Genomic DNA, 20,326 nt, shown 5'->3' on the forward strand with positions numbered 1-20,326 from the left:
TGATGTATGTGCATGAGAGTGTTACAGTGTGCATGCGCATGTGTGTGTGTGTGGGAGAGATAGATAGATAGAGAGAGAGAGGGAGAGAGAGAGAGACTTCCTTTCACAACACATACAAATATAGATTAACTACTTTACCCACTCTTGACAGTCTTCACCCATCTGTTTTATTTGGAAGCATCGGCATCACTGTACACGACAACAAGAACCATCCATTCACCACAGGTGTTTAGTACACCCGACATAGGTACAGCTGTTTTACATCATTACTACAGAAGTTCAGGAAGGCAGGGATATTGCCAAAGAATGCCTCCCACATTTAAGGCAACAAGACATCAGTGTGATATTTATTTAGCTCCATCACAAACACTGTTCATTTTTGGGTCTACACATACGCAAAAATGTGTTTTGGTGATTTGTATAATTCTTCATTATTTGTTTTCTTATACTCTATCATCACTTTCCTGTCATTTGAAGAAGAAGAAGAAGAAGAAACAACAACAACAACAACAACTACTAATTAAACAACTAAAGTGGACAAGGAAAAAGAAAGAAAAAAAGCCTGCAGAATCCATGGTTGCTTTTGTTAAAAGTTGTCCCTTCTCAATATCTTCAAGATGAAAGTATATCCTCCTTTAACAATGGCAGTTTCAATGAAGAGAAAACTGAAAGTTGGATGGGGTGTAAGTGGGGTAAGGGGTTGGGGGAGGGATTTTGCAGGTAGAAATGTTTTTTATTCGCAAATATCATAAAACAGTTTCCCTGCTTCCACAAAGATGACATTACTTTTCTGACTCTCACTGTGATTTGTATAATTCTTTATTATTTGTTTTCTTATACTCTATCGTCACTTTCCTGTCATTTGAAGAAGAAGAAGAAGAAGAAAAAAATATCGTCACTTTCCTGTCATTTGAAGAAGAAGAAGAAAAAAAACCCAACAACAACTACTAATTAAACAACTAAAGTGGACAAGGAAAAAGAAAGAAAAAAAAAAAGCCTGCAGAATCCATGGTTGCTTTTGTTAAAAGTTGTCCCTTCTCAATATCTTCAAGATGAAAGTATATCCTCCTTTAACAATGGCAGTTTCAATGAAGAGAAAACTGAAAAGTTGGATGGGGTGTAAGTGGGGTAAGGGGTTGGGGGAGGGATTTTTCAGGTAGAAATGTTTTTCTTTTATTCGCAAATGTCATAAAACAGTTTCCCTGCTTCCACAAAGATGACATTACTTTTCTGACTCTCATCCTTGTCCCTTAAAATGGTCACACACTGCCTGTACTTTACCCCTTTCCCATTATTTCTGGCTGGTCCTTGTTTAGTTTCTAGTGAATTAAGTCAAACTCGCTCCTTTCTCAAAATCAGACTTGATGAAAACAGAGTTAAGGAAGAGATCAGACAGGATTTTTACCTGTCCATGTCCCCGTTTGGTCACCCCCCCCCCCCCCCCCCTCTTTGTCAGTGAATCATGGAGTAGTTTGGGCACTTCTGGTTTAAAAAAAAAAAGGATCATGGGGTGATTTGGGCACTTTTTGGTTCTTTGTCAGCCAATAATTGATTTGGGCACTCTTTGGGTCTTTGTCATGGATCATGAAGTAATTTGGGCACTTTTGGGGATCTTTATCAATTGATCACATGAGTAATTTGGGAGCTTTTTTGGTCTTTGTTTGTGGATCATGGAGTAATTTGGGCACTGCTGGTGTGTTTGTCAGTGAATCATGGAGCAGTTTGGTCACTTCGTGGGTCTTGCTATCTCTCAACCAGTCACAAATTTAATCACAACTCCATGCAGTAAAGTTGTCCATTCACAAGGTGCTGCAGAGAATTTTGGGCTGAACCTTGACCTGTTCTTAATTTCAAGTTGTGACAGAATTCCAAGGAAACTCTATTTGAAATGTATACAAAAATAATTTCTGGGTCCGACTAAAGAATTTTTTTTTTTTTAAGAAAGGCAACAACCAACAGTTTGACAGCAACTGTTAGCATGCTCCTCACAGACAGACATACTGACAGACTGATTTTGTTCCCACTTTCCTTCCACTGGCAGAAGAAACGTCAGGAATGCCTTGCAGTAACAGACCAACAGGACTGATGTTTATCTGCTCTTCATCAGCATTACATGTAGCACAGCAATAATCTCAAGCAATAAACAACAACAACAAAGAGCAGAAACACTGACATCACACTTGAAATATCAAAACTGCATATACAAAATATTTACAGATCAATTAATAAAACTAGAAATATATAAGTTCGTGAGCAAACTTTTTTCTATTTTTTTTAAGCAAACAAATGAAATGGAACACACTATCTAATTAAAAATACGAAAGAAAATAAATATAGCTTACAAAGTGTACACATTCCCAAATGGAATATAACTGCAAATGCAAAGTAAAAGCATCATATAATACTACCACTAATGTAGAAAACAGTGGTGACCTTGAGTATGAAAAGAAAATAGTTTTGATTCCATTACAATTTACCCATGTGTAGCATTAACTTAGCAAAAACTTGTTTGTGCACTGTTGAGTGTTACCACAGAGAGATTTCTGGTGATTTCATTCCCATGTCAACGTTACATTAACACAACACCTTAACCAATACACATACATATATATGTGTGTATGTATACATATATGTAAAGTGTAAGTAAATTGAAAATGATGTTCTGATATGTTTTCAAAAATTTTTGATAATGGAAAAGATTGAAAAATGGGCACAATAGCCAAGTAGTTTTGAAGCGTTGGACTTTCAATCTGAGGGTTCTGGGTTCGAATCTCGTAACGGCACCTGGTGGGTAAAGGGTGGAGAATTTTCCGATCTCCCAGGTCAACATATGTACAGACCTGCTAAAGCCTGAGCCCCCTTCATGTGTGTAAGCATGCAGATCAAATACATTAAAGATGCTGAAATCCATGTCAGCATTTGGTGGGTTATGGAAACAAGAACATATTCAGCATGCACACCCCAAAAATAGAGTATGGCTGCCCATATAGCATGGTAAATAAATACAAGAGAGGCAAGGCCTTCAAGACTCACTTGTGATAAATTAAGTCCCCTAGCATTAATTACAGAGTAATTTCCCTTTTTTACTATCTCCACCAAAACGTTTGCAAAATAAATAAAAATTCCATGCTTAGCAAAAGAAGTTCCTGTTTGAACAAAAAATGATAATAATGACTCCTCTTGTTGTTGTGTCAGAATAAGAGGTCAAAGTGCCAAGTTTAGAGAATATAAAAAATATAAATATAACAGTAAATGCAGTTTGCATATAATTAGGCTTTTTAAAAAAAATATTTTTTGTGCCCATCCCAGAGGTGCAATATTGTTTTAAACAAGATGACTGGAAAGAACTGAATTTTTCCTATTTTTATGCCAAATTTGGTGTCAACTGACAAAGTATTTGCAGAGAAAATGTCAATGTTAAAGTTTACCACGGACACACAAGACACATGGACACACACACACACAGACAACCGAACACCGGGTTAAAACATAGACTCACTTTGTTTACACAAGTGAGTCAAAAATGGTCATACACATAAAATGTTACATGTCTGCATGAGTATTATGTGTGCGTGACCGAAAAACCTGATTGAAAGACACAGGAAATGAATGATGAACGCCCAATAGCAGCTGTCAGTCGGCTCTACCCAGTCTGTTGTGCAAATGACTCCATATATGTATAGCGCTTAGAGTTTGGTCTTCAACTGAGGATAGCTATATAGGTGCTATATAGGTATCCATATCATATCAAAAAGATGGACGGATATGCTTGTTGCGTGTATGAAATGGAAAATACTATAAAAAAAAAGAAAAAAAAGAAGAAAAAAGGTCCAATGTTTAAGTGCATGGATGTTCATAACTTTGTATGAATGTTCAGAAATTTGAATAAATGTCAAAAAGGGAAGGCCACGACAACAAGGTTCATGCAATCCTCATGTTGAAGCAGTGGGATTCTCACCTCGGCAGGACAGAGGGTCACCAGTGCTGATCACATCAAAGCTAAGACACATCACCGCCAGCACCACAGAGAAATGCATCTTAACCCCTGCACTGAGCCACTTTACTGCTGCTGCTGAGTACGCTTGTCAGTGAAAGCTGTCATCTCACTGTGATAAAACTCAGCCAAGGCTACATTCACACTATGCCCAGCCAGTTACTGATACCCAATTGCCATCAGCCTAACACAGCAACACATCTCAATCAGAAACTGCAAGTTGCTGTCAGCTACGGCGCTCTCCAGAAGACAGAAACAAATATTATTGGGATTCACACTGCTTGTATCACTGAAGATTTCCATCCCTTGAACCAGTCATCCTTATCTGCCAACACAAATCAAAAAGCAGGCTGGAGGTGGCTGGTGAATACTTATCGATGGCATTCATGGCAGAATTTCACAAAATGATGTGAGCACAATTTCTGGCCAGGTGCTGTCAGTTGCTGTTATTTGGAATTATTTCTCTTGGGAATTAATACCTTTCACTAGAACCATTCAATAAAGAGCTTAATGCATCTAGAAAACAAAAAAATCAATCAAAAAGAAGAAGAAAAAACAACAGAAGTGATGGAAATTGAACAATTCAATGGGATATCCGCCAATCTTTTTCATCAGTGATGCAGCAGACAAATGTTGTTTTTTAAATTCTTTTATATACAATTTGGCTTTGTGTTTGGAAGGGTAAATTTTCAGTCTGGTGTGGAAAAAAGTGTAGAATTTTGTTAGGCCACATGTGTGTGAACCCTGAACAAGAACAGGAACAAAGTGAGCACACTGACAACACAGGACTACAGTAGTCTGGTGCTTTATAAAAGCTAAGACAGGAGAAAAATGCTCCTGAAACACCTTCTACAGTATCAGAATAAATGTCAGGATATCAGTACAGATGTCTTCCTTTAAAAAAAAAGTAATCTTTCATTCACAGTATCAAAATAAATGTCAGGATATCAGTACAGATGTCTTCCTTTAAAAAAAAAAGTAATCTTTCATTTATGAATGATAATTGTAAGCCTTTATGGAGACTGAGCTTGGCTGTAGTTTATTTCCATTTGCTGTTGGAATTATGTTATTGCAAAATTCATTGCATTCAGTGTTTTTCCAAGAGAAGGTGCAAACAATTCCATTCTGAAATATTTAACAAGTAATAAAGAGTGGTAAGTCTCTTCACACACAAGGTACACTTCCTCAAGTGTCGGGGTTTGCTCCAATGTACTTGTTATTTACCTGTGTGCTAGCTGAATCAGAAGCATAAGCAGCTAAATGATTTGAAGTTGTGTATCTTGTGTATAAAAAGAGTCACCACCCTTTATTATTTGTTAACCATTTATTTTTCTTGTGTTTGTGTTCTTTCATTCTGAAATATTGTTTGCATTCATTTTCACCTTCTATTAGAATTATTCTTTAAAATAGTTTGTTCTTGCTAGTCCTTTTCATATATCTATAATAATAATTTTACATGATTCCCCCCCCCCCTCCCCCAATCATTCTTAAGTATCAGGTGCATGCATTTCCAAACACATCATTGGATCAGTACTTCCTTGACTCGCAGAGAGCAGCCAGGGGCAGAGGAGGCAACAAAAAAAGTGGAGTACCTCTACTTCACCTGTTTCCTGTTTTGCCTACAATTTGTGGCCACTTGAAAGTTTGACTCTTTGTCCTGCTTCAACACCACTCACGGTTCACACATTCAGCCTACTCTCTCTCTTTTTTTGCATTTGTGGACTGCACCTCCCATCTTCACTTAAATGTACAAGCAGGTTTTATGTGCATGAACATTTTTACCCCTCCATGTAGGCAGCCGTACTCTGTTTTCTGGGAAGTGCATGCTGGGTATGTGCTTGCTTCCATAACCCACTGAATGCTGATAAGGATTACTGGATCTTTAACGTGTGTATTTCATCTTCTGCATGCATATATAAATGATGTGTGTGCAAGAATTAGCAGGTCCGCACATACCTGTGAGATCAGAAAAATCTTCACCCTTAACCCACCATGTGGTGAAGACTGGGGACTGAACCCCAGTAACTCTGGTGAAAATCCAGCACTCTAACCATTCAACCACCACACCCATCCCTCTCTAACACACACACACGCAATCTAGAAAGTGTTATTTTTTGTTTGGTTATCAAAACACATACACACACATACGGACACACTGAGAGCACCTACGTACACAGGTGAACTAGGAAAAGGTAAACTGGGATCAACAATTTAGTGACTGGTGAATCAGGAACAGGTGAACTGGGATCAACAATGTAATGACAGGTGAATCAAGAACAGGTGAATTGGGATCAACAATGTAATGACAGGTGAATCAAGAACAGGTGAATTGGGATCAACAATGTAATGACAGGTGAATCAAGAACAGGTGAACTGGGATCAACAATTTAGTGATTGGTGAATCAGGAACAGGTGAATCAGATTGATACCGAAAAGTGCGGAGAGAAAAACTCAAAATGTGACTTGACTGGAATCTGTTGATGCCAGACCGTATGGATGATGATGTCAGTGTGTCAAGCACTTAAGCCACACATCATCCACAGCTCCTGGACACCCATACCCCTCCTCACATTTTGCATCTCTCTCTCTTCCCTTTTCTCAAACTACAGTGAACTAGGAGATGGATGTGGTAGATCTTTGTGAGACAAGTGAAGAAACGGAGGAAGACGTTTCGATGATGAATGATAATATGTACTGGGAACTTCTAACCAGTATTCCATTATTTTACTAAACAAAATGAATCAAACAAAAAATTCAGGAATGTTCAGTGGGGAAGGGAGACACGGAGAGAGAGAGAGAGAGAGAGAGAGAGAGAGAGAGAGACAGAGACAGAGAGTGAAAAAGAGATAAGAGGGAGAAGAGAGGGATAGAGGAGAGAGGTTGAGAATGGGGACAGGGAAGGGTCCAGGGAGTGTGTGTTTGGTAAAAATAACATGACAGTGTAACAGATGATGCAGTCTGACAGAAAATGGAGCAGAATCCACAGCTATGGACCACCAACATTCAACGCATGTATTACCTGAATCAGCACAAAAAACAGTCTGAATCAGAAAAAAAATCACAGAAAATGTAAATCTTTAATGTAAACACGATACAATACACTACTTGATCCTGAAATTCTGGCTATTCAGCAAGCATAAAATTGATATGTCTGCACAAATTAAACATTTAAAAACAACAGATTTACAAAACATAAATAATTTTTTTGTGTTCAAATGAAATTTTCTAGGGGTTTACTATTGATATGTACAAATTGCTTAGAAAATAAACAAAATAATGTTTTCAAGGCTGAATGTATAAACAACTGGAAGGTGGGAAGTACATCATATATACAGAAACAATGTATAAACATCAAATTCTGACACGTTAATTATTTTCACAGACATGTTAGCAAACAGTCCCTGCAAGCGTGAAGCAAAGAAACATGAATGTTGACATACAATAAAAAGACCAAGAGACAAGGAAATGTAATTCTTCAGTCCTCAAAACGCTTCACTATGTCAGGGCACTTGCACTCACTTTGAACAACTTTACAACACCCTGAATCTGACACGTCAGAATAATAATAATAATAATAATGATGGATTCATCAGTTACAATGTTCCTTGCAGTGCAGCCACCCCTAAAGTACCTGCTGGGGCAATTCAAAGGATAATGATAAAAGATAGTGCTGATGGCAACATCTCTTTCTTACTTCATAGTTCAAAAGGTGTTACTGAGACACACTGTTAAACTTACACATGCTGGTTGAAGACATGTTGCTAAGATTCATTAACCTCACACGTACATATACCAGCAAACATATTTCCAGCCCCCTCCATAACCAGGCCATTCACTGAACCACTACAGACAATCTACTCATTCTTTCGTCAATGAAACACACACTCACATCCATAAGAGCAATAGAAAAATATCTCTTATCACATGTAACCGATGAAACTGAAAGCAATGGGGTTAATAAAATCAAAATCACAGGGATATCCCTCCATCAGATATTTTGCTCCAAACTTCGGTAAGTATCAACAACTGAAAACAGTGGAAGATGAATTACTGCATGTACTCAAACCAGGATGTACATCTGCATCAAGCATAGACCAATAAAGGTTGAGAAAGTCCAATCATTTTATTGCTGAAAAGGGCAAATATTCCATTAACTTTTCATCAATTTCACTGTCCAGTATGTTTCTTTGTAAGCTCCGACATTGTGTGACAAAACTTCTGTAACAAGTTGATCCTCCCAAAACTACCAGTTCAATCAGAACATGGCCAGCATATAACTGTGCAAGCAACATCAAGGCAATTTCAGCCATTGTCTTAGGAGTTTCATCAAGGCCTGATCACCACATCAGGATTATGTGAACGTCAGGCTTTTATATTCTATATCAATACATATTCTTTTTACAGCAAGCAGATGTGGTATAGCACATATGGATCAGTCTGCACTCTCTGGCACAGGTCTCTTTCAAACTGAAATCTAAGAGTTTGATTAACCAAGATGAAGTGTCTTCTGCATGTGCAATGGACAGGAAAGTATCTGCTTTTTGTTTTCTGCCTGAGCAGTTTTGGCCATTCTTGACATTTCTTAAGAAAACATAAAGTGTTTCCAAGGATCTGAGACCTTTGGCTAAAATTTCTTGAACAACAACTTGGAGGTGCAATGTTATGAATGTTCAAGTCAAACAGCTTTGAGCAAGAAACTGCTGTGGCCTCAACAGTGACTATGAATGTCAGTGTTGGTAAACCATTAAAGTTTTTCAGTGCATTGTTGAAAGTCTTCAAATTGGAAGTGCTCATTAAGGGAAATGTTGGAAATGAACAAAACAAGTCAGAAAATATGTGATTTTTTTCCAAATCAGTTTTTGACAGAATGACTTTCAGAAGTAAAGAGGAGAGACTGAGAGTAAAGAAGGCTAGAAAACATCAAGAAAGACTTCATTTTTATATTCTTCATTTGCAAGTCTTTGATTTTCATCCTCATTTTTCAAGACTTAATTTCATATTATTCATTTCCAACACTTCATTTTCAGTTAATCAAATGATGTGTCTTCAAAGCACAGCAGTGTTTTTGATTGTGGCATGTTGATATTGAGAGACATTTTGTTCATTTCTATCATAGCTGATTAACAACTTTAGATTTGATATTGAAAAAAAAATGTGTTGACCAACTGGTTTCAGTGTCCAATTCATCTCAGTGTGAAGAGGACAAATGTCCTGTTATGTCAGTCTGGGTCAGGACATTCATCCCATTGTTGTCCTCAAGGACACAGTATAGTCCTGCTCTGTGTGTTAACGATGGTTGCTTTCATACTTTTGTTGGATGACATGATCGTTCATAGTTATTGATGAATGATTTACTAATTTGCTCACACCTCTTCAAACTGGGCTTTGGCCTTAAACTGAAAAAATTCAATTCAACTCTGTGTTATTGGTACACCAGCACAGATGCAACAGTCAATGTGAATGGTTTTCTCAGCACTCAGCACTGACTGTGTCATCATGTTCAGCTGCACAGAACCCACTCATGCTTAAACGCAGTGGCCAGAGGATTTTCAACTTGGTACAGTTGTGTTACTGGCCTTCTTTTGTCAGAACAATAGTCTGTGATCGTGAACTTCTTGCTTTAAAGAGGGTGATATGAAATACTCAAATCAAAAGGCATTTCAACCAAATCATTACACTTCAACAACAACAACAAATATAAAAAGCTGGAAAAAAAAAAACAGAAGAAGAAAATACTGTTTTAGGAAACATTCACAAAGGCAGCCTCACCACAAGCTGAACAGATGTAGACACTGGAAATCATGAATCACAAAATGATTTCACTACCGTCTCTAAAAACAGTCCTTGCATTGTGTGGAATGTGTAAACAGCAAACAAGTCACCATTTACACAAAGAACATTCACATCAGTAAATATCCACCAATCAGAGTAACAAGTATCTGTGCACGGTGGACATAAGTAACAAATGTAATACCAAAATGATAATGGCATGAATGAAGTATAAGTACCCTGATCTGAAAGAAATACTGCCAGACTAAAACTACAATCATTACAGAATGTTTAATGGTAATGCCAGTCAGAAACAAGCAGAGAATCATGTTTATCTGTGTGTAGCATTAATACAACTGGTGACCATCTCCTCCTAAAACATTTACAGGAACAGGCTGTGATAATTGTACCACAATTGGTCTCTTTGTACACACATTGCACCATACAAAGAACAGGGAGAGGACGATGATGACATAGTAGCAGTAGTTGTTGAAGCAAAGATGAGTAGGAGACAAAGCCGACCAATGCCAGGAAAACGTGCAAGACATTTGACATTGTGGCTTATTGTCCAGGCGGCTGCACAGGGCCAAAAACATAAGAAGAATCATAGTGAAACACTACGAAGCAAGACACACACACGGGCCAGAAATGACAGCAGAGTCCAGCTCTTTTAAGGCAGTGACTGGACACTGGCTACCCCTCTCATCTCCATGCAGTGATGTCATGGTAACCAGCCTGTTCCTTTCAGAAACTGGTACCATTTTTGGACCATAGTTTAGAACACATATACACACTGATGAAAAGGCACTTTGAAACAGAATGATAAGGAGCAGAAAGACATGACAATAATAATGCATATTTGTAATGCACTCTACCTCCTTAGGAGAGGGGCCCAGAGCCAATAATAAAAACAGATGTGTTTGTTATAACTCTGTTATAAAGATCATGACAGTGAAGAACAGCCATGTATAAACATCACACAGGAGCAACATCAGGTGACATTACTGCAAGAAGCTTTTTGTTGTCTATGCTGGCTATTTCACACAGAAAAAACACACCAAAACATGCTAACTTCATTCTCTTAAAGTATAAGTAATTAATTAAAATACACATGTCTACTGAAATTTTTTTCTAGACAGATTTTCTACCTGTTATATCAGTATAACCTGTACTCATCAAGCAAACCAACCATGAACACACACACACACACACACACACATGTATACAAACACACACTTGTGTGCACACACAGTGACATACACAATAGAAGAGTAAGGGTAAGCAGACTGTTATAGTTTACTTGCACAACACTTCATCATGAAAATGTGTGTGTCATTGAAGTATGACATGTGCATCACAGACATTACTCACTATCTACAAGACAAAATAAAAGTGAAACCAGAAATGACGGTGTATGAGGGATTAGAAATGAGCAATACCAAACTGAGTAATGGAAGGAAAGACAGAAAAAACGCTGGACTCACAGCATTGCAAAATGAGCAGGAAAACCATTCGCAGTGACCCAGGCTTTGAAACACAACTCACAGAGGAGGAAGTCCTTCTGTGAGGCACCCCAACGACTCGTTACAAAGAGAAAGGGAGAGAAGAAGAAGAAGACGAGAAGAAGAAGAAGAAAACTGAGTGATGCCATTGCGGTGACTGGCAGCACAAAAAAGCTCCACAGAATGTAGAGGGGTGAACAACACAAACATATAAATACATGTCTGATATTTATCAACAGAAAGGATTGGATGATGGGAACTGACCCCACACAGAACCAGGTCACTGTGGAGGACACACCTTCTTCCCACATCTACTGCAGACCCTCTACCACTGAGTTCAGTGAGCTAGTTGACTGAGGATGCTTTTATGAGCAGCACCTGTTATCATTATTTCTTTAACTCTCTCTCTCTCTCTCTCTCACCCTACTTTACTATTTCTGCATTGGGTCTGACAGGAGAGTTCTTTTCATGTGCATTTTAAAAAACCAAGATCAGAGCAATAAACTGTACTTACCTATTTACTGCCTGTTATGCCCTGTGGCTTGTAAGGCAGCAACGGAGCATTAATTGCAATAAGGTACAATCCACAGCATCTGGCTATAGCATACACTCTTTGTGAGGTACAGTGTGCCAACAAGTGATGCGGAACAAGTCAATGACACTAGTGAATAACAAAGCAAGTCATTATATGACAGAGCCAGACAAGAAGTGACATACTGTGATCAGTGGGACATTCACTCTTGCTGTCTTCCTTGTTACTGTAATTATCTGTGACAATGGCCGAGGCTCAAGACCCGCTTGATTCTCAATATCTTAAGATCACCCACATAAACTTTGTAACAGACGGCAAACAAAAAAATCATTCAGAATAATATTCAGCACTGACTCCACCCTCCATCTACCCCTGCCTCACCATTCAGCTCCCCACTCTTCTTGTACCTTGTCAACAATAACATTCAAATGTGAAAATTAATACTTTAACAAAATGTCTACAGTCACCAGTATGTGTGATAGGTCGTCAGACAAAATCCCTCCTCCTCCTTCACCGGAAAAAGCCTTTGTGATTATGTCAAGACTTCAAAATCATTTTGACAAAGAATGTTACATTTAACATGGTAAAATGAATAGAAAATGGATTGGCAGATACATAGAATGTTGACTGAAAGCTTTTTAGTGTCAAATGAGCATACATAAAATGTTGACTGAAAGCTTTTTAGTGTCAAATGAGCATACAGGAAGTCATGGTCATGTCTGATTTATTGTGAAATTTGCCTAATAACTACTTACACATTCACAATGTCATAACTCAACTATATTTTCTTCCTGTCTGTTTAATCCCACATAGCCTTGAATAAAGTGTGTTCACAATTCAAGTTAGAGTGTTTTCAAAGAAAAGAACAATGACCAAAAATAAAGTAAGAAAGTGAGAAGTACTTCCACACTCAATCCATAAATCTGAGGCAGTGAGAGTGGGTGAACATGTATGGGTGAGTGAGGGGATAAGTAGAGGTGAAAGTGAGGGAGTGACAGAAGAGGGAAGAGGAGGACGATCATGATCAATTGACCTCACTGTTTCGTCCATCATTCACAAGATATATAATTATAGTAAATTTATAAACAAAGAACAGTAACTCATAATGATCAATTTTGTAATATTTGTTCTATGGAGAGATTCTGAAACAACTGATGTAAAATAAACACATACATATATACAAACATTCTGAAGAGATACTCATAGAATGGCAGTCAAAAAACAAACAAACAAACAGTAAAGCTTTATATTTTATGTAAACTATACAAAGAAAAAAATTGCCCAAAAAGCACCAATCCACTCCCCCCCCGCCCCCCTCCCAAAAAGGCCACATCAAAATCTTATAAGATACATTCAAAAAATGTCAAAGCAGAAATATTACTTAAAGACAAGAAGACAGTCAAGATTTCCAACTCCCCCCCCACTTCTGACGTAATATTCCAGATGTACTAGTATCATTATAAAACTGGACCAACTGATGTAGTACTACATGATCATGATTTTTTTTCAGCATGTTTTAGAACATGAAATTAGTGCAGATTGCCCAAGTGAAGACCCCTTTGTTGTTGTCAAACACTTAACCCCTTGTTGAAAATGCTTTGTTTTTAAGTTATAACCACTTGTTGAAAATATGTTGTCAAACTGTAACCCTTTCTTAAAAATGTGTTGTTGAACTCTAGACCTTGTTGAAAATGTGTTGTCAAACCCTGTTCCCTTACTGGAAATGTGTAGTTGTTGAACACTAACCCCTTCTTGAAAAAAGTGTTGTTGTCAAACTCTAAACCCTTCTTAAAAATGTGTTGTTGTCAAGCTCTAAACCCTTGTTGAAAATATGTTGTCAAACTTTTAAACCCTTTCCTTGCTCATGTCCAGTCAGGTACACTACTAAGTAACCTGCCCACTAACTGGATTCATGGGGACACTCAGCTGGTTAACATTCAGGCAGCTCAGACCATCAAAATCATGACCGTCTCCAAGTAAACAGAACAGGTTGACTCACTCCACGATATATGATCTCATGACTTCCCCATTTCATGATTGGAGAATGAACAGAATACACAACAAAAGCAACCAACAACACAAGCTTCGAAAAAAAGACTTTCACAAATACAATCAATGGCAGTCATGGAAGTACAATAATTTATCTGCATGCAGCTACTTATCACACAGTTAAAAAAAAAAAAAGGAAATACTAATGTCCAACAAACCAATCTAAATTTACAAGGTTTCTGGATTAAATACAGTCCTCTGGCTTACAAGTGAATACAAGCAAAATAATGGATAACAACAATAATGACAAGTACCTTCTCTCGCTCCGTCATTGCACTTTGACAACCCCTACACAACACAACATCAATGTCATTCTGCAGTATCACAGAACTAACACACCAAGAAAATGGCCACTTCCAGCCATCATTTTTTAGTTTCACCTTTCACTGCCACACTGTGACCATGCACTTTGGAAAGCAATATACTGTACACCAGAGATTCTATTCTTTCTTCTTTCTGTTACATGACCAACATCGACTTGCCAATGACTGGTTGATACATGCTGGGTCTTTTCGTGTCTTCTTAAACCCACTGAACACTGACATGGATTACAGGATCTTTAACATGCGTATTTGATCTTTTGCATGCATATACACATGACAGGGGTTCAGGCACTAGCAGGTCTGCACATATGTTGATCTGGGAGGTTGGAAAAATCTCCATCCATCACCTTCCAGGTGCATTCAGAACTGGGGGCTTACCTCAGGACACTCAGGTGAGAATCCAGTGCTCTAACCATTCAGCCACCACACCTGTCAAATTCCCATAAATTCATTTCATCGAAACAGAAGGGGTTGGGGCAAATGCCTTTCATGCTTTCTAGCAACCAATACCTGTTTGTTCCAATCTGAACAAACTTACATTCCGACTTGACTTCATTATCAAGATTCCTTTGAAGTTACGTATTAAGTATAAAATTCACTTCATTGAAATAGAAGGGGGTGGGGGTAAATGCCTTTCATGCTTTCTCACAACCAGTTCATGTTTGTTTCAAACAGAAACCAACTTTCATTCCAACTTGACTTTATTGTCAAGGATGTTTTTGAAAGTAGGTATGAAGTATAAAATAAAACACAATAGCTTTAGTAGACAGCAGACAGTTGGTCACACATAACATGAGGGATGTGAAATGCACTGTTAAAGGTTATTTTAAAGCAAATCTTATTTTCTTTCTTTTCTAATTTTTTTTTAAAGCCCTGTGGCAAAGTCTTTGTCACAACACTCACTTGGGTCTGAAAATAAAGTTCTTGCTTAAAATATTTGTCTTAGAATGTATCCTTAGACTACTCTTTACGTAGCACATAACTCACATTCCATGAACATTAAAGGCGAAAAAGGCATCAGGAATGTGAGTCACTTGCTCTTGTTCTTTCTTCTTCTTTTATATAACAATCTATCATTCAGCGTGGGTGAAGGAAACAAAAATGCTAGGTAAACCTTTCACAAAAGAGAGGTGGGAGAAGACAAGGCAGTAGCAGTGATAACTTACACACCAGAACAACACAGCAGGTCTGGAAACAACAGCATCAACACCTGATTTTTGATAGCAATGCATAAAAACTGCCACTGTTTCACAAAATAACACAACAGTTCTCCTTCTCATTGTGCCACAGTTTCACAAAATAACACAACAGCTCTGCTTCTCACTCTCATCTCCCCCAATCACTTGAGCGTGTTCTGGGGCCACAAACCTCCGCAACTGGCCGTCTGTCGTGGAGTTAAGCACAGAAGCAGCACTACTGTTGTTGTTGTTGTTGTTGTGTCCATTTTTGGTCTTCGCTGCTATAGAGTTGTTCCCTTGCAGAGTGCCGTCGGAGTGTTGGCGGCGGCCCTGAACACTCTCCAAGAACATGTCCTGAACCGCCAGATCCACCAGGTTCTCCCGTGAGTTGGACCGCTCCCGCTTCAGGGAGGGCAGTGTGGGGCCCACCCCCACCCCCTTCTGCTGCCCGCCCACCGGTGGGTGAAGGGGCTGGGGGTGGGGTGGGGGTGGTCCTGAACCCCCCCCTGCCCTGTGCGAAGAAGAAGAGGAAGGTGGACTGGGGTATGGACCCTGAGCAGGTGTTGAGGAGGGGATGGAGCCCGCGGAGTCTGGATGGGGGTGAACAGTGCTGCGTGGTTTGGGGGTGGGTTTGTTGACCTGAATGGTGGTGACTGCTGCAGGAGGGGAGATAACCTGCCCCTGTCCTCCGTCCACACTGTTCACTTCAACGGTGGCAGACATCGCGGCAGGAGAGGCAGGGGGAGATGGAGACTTTCTGTCCTCGTCATTTCCCACTGTGATGGTCACCTCATCGATGTCTGTGGCTGGTTGGTTCTCGTGCTCTTCCTCAGCTTCCTGTGGTGGAAATCAATCAATAAATCAGTCAATAAACATGTCAAATTTAAAAATAATGTCTGGGTTAAACTGGTCCGTGTGGCTGCTGAAGGGCGAAGGTGAGTACCACCAAGAAATCAATCAATAAATCAGTCAATAGACATGTCAAAGTTTTAGAAATAATGTCTGGGTTAAAATGGTCTGTGTGGCTGCTGGAGGTTGAAGGTGAGAACCACCAAAGCTGCCAGCATTCAGACACATACATCACGATTTGTGGAAAGTTGCAGGGGTAATTTTACACCAAATGTAGACTCAGAAATATTTCTTCCAGACTAAAAACACAACAAAAACAAAGTAAATACATAAAACTAACATTTTTCAAAACGTCTGATCATTTCACTGCACGTTCTTATTTAGAATAAAGTGTTGAAAAGTCCTGACCACTGTTCTCTCTGGATGTGATGACTAAACCTCAGAACAACAGCAGCATTATTATCACAATTCCTGGCCCTCAGCGTACCATGAGGGATTCTTCATCCTTCATGAGGTTCAGCCCAAAGTGCAGAGCCTCCTCCTTGTGCTCCTTTTTGAACAGCTGGCTCTTGTCCCCACGCATGCTGCTACGCCGTATTGACGCACTGCACACACAAACACACACATAGAATTAATTTTTTATCACTTTGGTTAGAATACACAGAATACACTGCGTGATGCTGCGCCATATGGAGGCACTTCATTCACAAAAGATAATATACTTACATGCATCACTTTCAAAAAAGCATTTTTCATTCATTAAAAAAAAAAGCGAGAAAAACAAAACAAAAACCACATTTATAGAGATAAAAAAAAACATTGAAAAATATGTACATAAACATACATTGGACCAACATGAACAGAGTTTAACCTATCGGCTTTACGCCCTTAAGGTCAAACATGAACAGAACCAATTTACAAAAATTATGCATGAATTCTAATCAGTCACCCCCCTTCCCCCATCTACTCTCCCCCACACGTAAAGTTAACCTTATGCACACCAAACACGGAGTTTGTTGAATGCCCTGTTTTCACAGCAGAGAATATATTGATCAACTTTGTTTAGAATTTGTAGAACACACTGACAATATGCAGCAGGAACAGGCACTGTTTATAATTTCCCCATCTTTTTTAACATGATGTGCTGTGTTTTGTGGCATGTTTATACATGCAAACTAGTGTAAAAATAATTATCACATTGATAACTCAAGATTATTATCCCTCACCCCTACAATCATTATCTCTTTCTGCACATCATAAGGCAAATGTAAACATAAATCTTTTATTGTCTGCAGGAAAAAAAGGGAGCAATTTATCAGTGTACATATGATCAAATGCTAATGAATGCCCTAAGTTGCTATGATTTCCCATCAATGCATACTGAAATGAAATTGATATAAAGAATTTGGGAGCAGCTCACAAAAGCTATAATTGCAATGAAATAGGTTAAATTTATCCAACATACATACCAAGGGAACCTCCTCCCCTCTCTCTCTCAGTTACACACACACACACACCAATGAAAGCTCATTCCCCCCCTCTCTCTCTCACACACATACAAAAAAGAAATCTCTTTCTTTCTTTCATGCACAATCACATACACATAAGCACAAACCAAATCAAAATATGGACTTGCATATGAAACACAAAAATCATTTTAAACCTGTAATATAATCTTTTCAACTTCCAATATACAAGCAAACAACAGTAACAAAAACTCAGTAGTATCCCCTAAAATACTCCCCAAAGAATTACACCCTTTGTAAACATTGTGTTAAAAAAAATATCAAAAATTATAAGGTGCAATAGGACTGAAACCAACAAATGACTGACAAATGCAGAAAGCAGTCATTTTTCCACATCCCTCTGGCAAACAGTACAGGAATAGGAAGTAACAGAATGAATATGCTTCATTTCATACAGTGCCACAGCCAGCACAAGAAATTCTATGGAGAAAAGGTTAGTTTGAGATGAAAGAAAAAAGACAAACCAAGAAACCAAACTAGTATTTACTATAGCAAAAAAGAAGAAGAAAGAAAAACTTTGACGGAAAAAATCCAAACATCCAGTAGACTATTTTTCTGTAATTCTGACTGGCTGTCAGCAAGAGAAGGAAGAAAACAAGTTCATTAAAGAGAGACAAGACATTTCAATCACTCAAAAGGTGCCCAGCTCAGCTTCTCTCTGGGTCCTCCACAAGAAAGATACAGAATGAGTTCCACTGGTATGAAAACAGGTGATGGCTATTTCATCATTTGAGGACTTGTCAAGCTCATGATCTCTGGTTTCCAACCCCACAGTCTCAAACATAAGCAAGAAGCAACTCCCCAGTGTGGTGAACTAACCTATTGTGTTCAGGATACATCCCACCTATATATCTGCTTCGTCACCAGACGGAACTTTAAGAAAGACATTCTGAATCAGGCACTCTGACAAAATGAGTTAGGTACTGGACTTCTGATCCAATGTTCACCAGTGACTGGGGTTCAAGGCCCCAATCTGGCATGGTGGTGTGTCCATAGGTAAGGCACTTTACCTGATTTTCCTCACTCCACCCAGGTGTGAATGGGCATCTGACTGGTTGGGGAGGGTTAAAATGGCGGAGGGACAGGACAGGGCTCTGCCTTTCTATGCTGAGCCCCTAAGGCTGTAAAATGCTATGGGACCTTCAACCTTCATCTAATTCTGAATTACTGCATAACTTGTATGACTTTTCTCCACTCAAGTATCTGAGGAATACTGAGCTACTCACTTCATAAAGAAATAGAAAATAATTCAAGTCAGGTGAATCCAACACCACTACGAGAAACCTACTCATAAATAAAAACACAGAATACATTATACAGTGAAATTCCTCACTCAACAAAATAGGTACACAGTGTACATTAATTCCAAATCACCAAATGGATTAACCAAAGAAGTCTGGCATTCAGGAAAAGAACAAAACAGCCCAGTGAACTTTACTGCTATGTCACTTTAGACCGAAGTATTCACTGTACCCAAAGGATTGCTTCTTCATTGTTACCTTAATAAAAGAATGTATGTCAAAGACAGATTAAAGACACATCAGATATGATATGGAAAAGATGGGAAACAGACAGATACAAATGATTAAACATAACTGTACATGAATTCACAACACAAGTGTGAGTGCACTTCTCATCAGATATGTATATACTACCAAAGGTGTACATGTGTGTATGTCCTCCATGGACAGACATGTTCACAAGTTTACACAATACAAAGAATGCTGGTGAAGTAAAGGTCACACACATGTTACGCCTATGTAAAAGGTGACTCATGACTCATGAGCTAACAACATTTGTTTTGCTCAGGGTGTTGGTCATGTCGTTTGTGTATTTTTTAAGGAGGATGGTGGCAGAATGTTTAAGATGCTTATTTTGCAAAATACAGTGTCTGTGACAGTTCTTGGTTAGAATTCCAGTCATGCCCTTTCTCCCAAGTTTGACTGGAAAATCAAACTGAGCATTTAGTCATTTGGATGAGACAATAAACCCACTTGGTGTATAGAAAAAGAAGACATAACAACATGAGTGCTTTCCTCTGACAAAAATCTGTAGATGAAATCCCCAATGACTGGAAGGTACACAAATATATATGCAAGCACTCAAGGCCTGACTAAGTGCACTGGGTTATGCTGCTGGTTTAGCGTCTGCTTTGCAGATATGGTGTAGTGTATACAGGTGTTTCCAAACGCAGTAACGCCTGCTTTAGAAACTGAAACTGAAACTGTCCATGCTAGATGTTCTGAGAGGGTAGTGAGGACTATGGGTATGTAGCCAAAGGGAAAATACTGATCAACTTTATTATTATTATCATTTATTTTGTAACAATAACATTGTTGTTGATAAACTTTTCTTTCTATTCCAAAGTACCAGGCCCCTCTCTTTGGTTAATCAAGAATAGTATGCTAAAGGGAAAATATAGACAAAAAGTAGGAGGTAAATTAATGGAAAGAGGTACATAATTTCTTATGTGTATCACACTAATTTGCAACACGAATGAGTTTTACCTCCCAACTGATAAAAACTCTGTGACATGGCCTCTGGGATTCACACTACATGAAAAAAAGCAAAGAAAAAAGAAGGAAAAAAAACACAACAACAAAA

The 20,326-nt window shown here is 38.6% G+C and overlaps 1 protein-coding gene across 1 annotated transcript in view; it reads right to left on the reverse strand.

The window, feature by feature from the left end:
• Positions 1-5,498: 5,498 nt before the first annotated feature.
• LOC143286147 (protein phosphatase 1 regulatory subunit 16A-like) overlaps positions 5,499-20,326 on the reverse strand; it is a 32,644-nt gene continuing 17,816 nt past the window's right edge. The window contains exons 10-11 of the mRNA XM_076593751.1: positions 16,684-16,801; positions 5,499-16,184 (exon numbers count right to left, since the gene is read on the reverse strand). Coding sequence (XP_076449866.1) covers positions 15,462-16,184; positions 16,684-16,801 — 841 coding nt within the window. The 3' untranslated portion in view covers positions 5,499-15,461. The remainder of the gene's footprint in view (positions 16,185-16,683; positions 16,802-20,326) is intronic.

This window comes from Babylonia areolata, chromosome 9 (genome assembly GCF_041734735.1).
Source record: "Babylonia areolata isolate BAREFJ2019XMU chromosome 9, ASM4173473v1, whole genome shotgun sequence".
In the NCBI taxonomy this organism is placed as follows: Eukaryota; Metazoa; Mollusca; class Gastropoda; order Neogastropoda; family Buccinidae; genus Babylonia; species Babylonia areolata.